This window comes from Phragmites australis, chromosome 18 (genome assembly GCF_958298935.1).
Source record: "Phragmites australis chromosome 18, lpPhrAust1.1, whole genome shotgun sequence".
In the NCBI taxonomy this organism is placed as follows: Eukaryota; Viridiplantae; Streptophyta; class Magnoliopsida; order Poales; family Poaceae; genus Phragmites; species Phragmites australis.
Window position 1 is genome coordinate 9,581,760 of NC_084938.1, and position 3,795 is coordinate 9,585,554.

At 38.2% G+C, this 3,795-nt stretch overlaps 1 protein-coding gene across 3 annotated transcripts; it reads right to left on the reverse strand.

Annotated features, from left to right (window-relative positions):
• Window positions 1–857: 857 nt before the first annotated feature.
• Window positions 858–2,725, reverse strand: LOC133899674 (succinate dehydrogenase assembly factor 1, mitochondrial). 3 transcript variants are annotated; one of them, XM_062340707.1, is made up of 3 exons: window positions 2,476–2,725; window positions 1,719–2,029; window positions 858–1,180 (listed from the first exon to the last, which is right to left on the reverse strand). In XM_062340707.1, the coding sequence occupies exon 2, from the start codon at window positions 1,984–1,986 to the stop codon at window positions 1,720–1,722; it is 267 nt and encodes an 88-aa protein (XP_062196691.1). In that variant the 5' UTR covers window positions 1,987–2,029; window positions 2,476–2,725; the 3' UTR covers window positions 858–1,180; window position 1,719. The 3 variants fall into 3 exon arrangements, with proteins under 3 accessions (XP_062196691.1, XP_062196690.1, XP_062196692.1); XM_062340706.1 differs by having other exon boundaries at window positions 1,719–2,014; window positions 2,476–2,720; XM_062340708.1 differs by lacking the exon at window positions 2,476–2,725 and adding an exon at window positions 2,204–2,457 and having other exon boundaries at window positions 1,719–2,014.
• Window positions 2,726–3,795: the final 1,070 nt, after the last annotated feature.

Below are 3,795 nucleotides of genomic sequence, written 5' to 3' on the forward strand. Positions count from 1 at the left end.
TGTAGATTTGTAATATCTCAAGCATATCAAATTTGACTGTATAACCAGGTCGAAGGAAGGTGCGCTTCATCAAAGCCAAAGATGAGCCACCACATGACCAGACGGTTATGAGAGACTAATTTGAGGTTAGATACTAGCATTCTGCAAATAAGTGGAAAAAAAAGAGGCAATATTAAGACTAAGGTATTCTATCTCCCACTCGTGTGTTGTATCCATAGATAAATCTCTCAAATAGACAATTACAAAGTTGAAATGGAGGAGATTACTTTTGATTTGAAGTATCTGGCATGCTATCCCTATCCTTTCTTTCTAGAATGCCGATAATTGGTGCAATCGACAAGGTTCTTTTCAATGTTTCATGTATTTTCATGTCATACTTCTCGAAAAGATAGTTGAATAATTCTTCAATGGTTTAACCTAACTCAATATTTTCATCTTCCAACAAGAGTCAGAATTCCCATTCTAAACTGTGATTTTTGATATAGCATTTGAATAAAACAGCATCTATTGATATCGCTAGATTAAGTAAAGTATATTGTACATTTCATATGTGGAGTTAAAAGATGGACATGGGAAAGACAACCTCATACATATATCCTGGTTAGATCAGAAAATCTCACATATCATGAATCCAAGAAGTTTGAAGATGGTGCCAACTACTTAACTGATCTGGGCTATGAACGCAGTAAATTTTACAGCGGGGTAAAGCTAAGTCATTATTTGCAACAATCTCACTGCTGGTGAGAAACAACACAAGTGAAAAGTTGCACTACAACATACCCTTTTTATCAATAGTGCATACCATATTCAATATGGAAGAAATTCCATGGACTAAAGGTCACAGCATGTCTTCAGAGTTGAGTTAAATCACATGTCTGAGATCATTCACAAAAAATGTTTCATTACATTCACAAGAATTCTAGTGCAATGCCTGCTCACACTGAAGTACAATAAAATCATACTATTATTAAGAGTCACCAAACATGTGCTACAAGATTAATTTTGAGAATGACATAGGCAAATTAAGAGAACTCCAGAAAGTTACTGCAGAAAGAGACACTGATGTATGGTCATATTTATGTTCTTTGGACATCGTCAACAGCAGTCCCGCTAGATTCCGAATTTTCCCATTAGAAACACCAATATCATGATGGACACTTTGCTATTGCAATGAAGAGGCCTGGAAATTTCCAAATCAAATGATGTAAGATGGTAAGACAGTATTTCTTAGTCCAAGAAGGCAGTTTGGTGAACATCAATATATTGATACTAGCCTAGATTATAAACAAGCTATCAGATTATGATCTTTTACATGTTAGCAAAGAGTAGTAAAATGTACGACCTAGCACTTAAACCATTTTTAGAAAAGAGAGAAACATGTGACAAAGCTGCTACATAAATGAAATACACACTGAATCTTTCCATATCCGTAATAACACAATCCATGCTATCCTGAAGCAACAAATCCCATGTTTAGTATTTCCTACATAAACTACACATCCAAGTCATAATTATTTAATTGTATAGAGAACTTTTTTTCTTGGTTCAACATTCATAAGTAGAAAAAAAAACACTTAGTCAGAGGATACTTGTCAGCATCTTCTAAAGGAAAGAACTAATTGGTATTTCTCATATTTTATCGCTACAGTTATACAAATGATCTGTTAACCAATTAGCAGCACTGAGAAAAATTAGATGGCTTGCAATATTATATATACCTTATTTATTTACTTCAAGGGTTGAAAGTCCAGTAATATCAGGATTCTTGAGCTGGTCAAGCTGTCTCTTCCCTCTCCTTAGCAAGTACTCGATGTATACAAAGTTCTTATGATCAACATTCCTCGCATTCTCACGGAATTCTGCTGAGACGACAGACTCAATCCTGCGGCCCTCTTCTGGGGCCCTTAGCCGTGCTGTCCGAAGGAACCCCCTGTACAGCGCCAAGACCTGCCTCTGGATACCAGATAACCTTCGACGAGAGGCCATCTCATCCTTGTGAAACAATCACCAGAGCCTAATACAAATGCAACTAAAGAATGAGCTATCTTCAGATGAGACAGCGTTAGAATTTTCAATGGAACTGCAGCAAAATTAACTGCTACAACAAAGGGATCATGGCAACTGCCGATTTAACTACAACAGGGGCGGACTTAACTAGGGCATAGGGGGGTTTCCAAGATTTTTAGAAGATAAACTGCAGCACCTTGTGTACGAAGAAGTCCAATGATATCAAATAATATCTATCTTGCTTGCTAAAGAAGAAGAATCTAATCAAAATGAACCGCCTAATCGAGTTGAACAATGGATGGATGGATTGGAATAGTAGGGCAGCACGCAATAAACAAACCCACGACTAACTCAATAGGGAGGAAGAAATACTTGGATGTGATTGCTCCACGTCACAGTTTAGAAAAAATCCCCAAGAAGAGCACGAACTCTAAGAACAATCTATCCATGCAACCTTGGATTGCTTACCAACAAAAGGAAGAACTCAATCCATTTCCGAATGGATTTCCACTCAACTGGCGCTATACCGACAGAGGAGCGGCGCTGCGGCGGCAGCGGTGGATGGAGGAGCGGCGGAGGAGGATCCGGCGGAGGAAGGGGATGGTCGGCAGCGTTCGGAGTAGGTTGGGACTTTGGACTTTGGAGCCACTGTTGGACCTGGGCTGCTCCCTGATGGGTAATGGGCGGGTTGTATGCCTGTATGCCAGGCCCTTGCAGCCTACAAAACCTGTCTCCACTCAAAAATCGGATTTCCTATATAGGGATGAAAACCGATCAGTTTTCTATATTTTCGCCGACCATTTTCTATATATTTAGGATTTACATAAAAACAGGACAAAAATGATTTTACTATTTTTATCATACCGTCGATATCCCGTTTTAATCGGGAATTTCCCTTTTTCTAATTGAAACCAATTTCACAAATCACAATATAGCCTAAAGATCAAGTCCAGCTAGCCAACCCAAAACATCACCTATATCTCAAACTTCACATAGACCTCAGTTGCTCCGTTTTAGTCGGTGGCCGACCTATCGTTGTCGTTCAAGCTCCGACCTATCGTTGTCGTTCAAGCTCTTGCGACTATGTCGTCTCTAACTCTAGTCTTTATGTGACTATATGTTGTGTCGAGTACTCGAGTTACGATATGGTGGTTGTTTTTTAGTTGAGACTTATATCATTACATGGTATATCTGTGTATGGTATAAATTAGTTTTGTTGGTGTGAATTAATTATGTGTCATGTCGATGCTTGAAGTCATGGTTCTACGAGTTGGTATTCTCAATTCGAATTATCCGTTCCCGATCGATATCAATGTGTTTTTTTTTAGATTGGTTCATTTTCGATATTCCGACATTCTCAAGTTCATATCTATTTCCAGTTTTTCTGTTTTTAAGAGAAAATATAAAAATAAAAATGATTAGGAGGTTTTACCAACTATCCCCATCCATTTTCATCCCTACCAATACATCGGTTGGCTGAGCCAACACCATAAAATCGATCACCTTTAAGATTCATGCAAGAGTGAAGCGATAACTACGATGAGCCTTGCCTTCTCTCCTGTGTAAGCTATCCTCCTTTGAACCTTACCCCACTGTAGGTTCGCTAGCCCCTTTCTGGTATAGCGAAAATAGTCTTATTAAATTATGATTGTGATTTTGATGATTAGTGATAACATAGTCAATGGGACTAACATGTTTGTCAAGTCTATACTTTAATATGTCTTATAGATGCAATACATAAAGAAGCCACCATAGATGGAATAAAGTTTGGTTGAATTGGAGAAGTCC

Bases quoted from the DNA above. Each gene is read 5' to 3' on its own strand.
- LOC133899674 (XM_062340707.1), bottom strand. From the start codon at position 1,986: ATGGCCTCTCGTCGAAGGTTATCTGGTATCCAGAGGCAGGTCTTGGCG.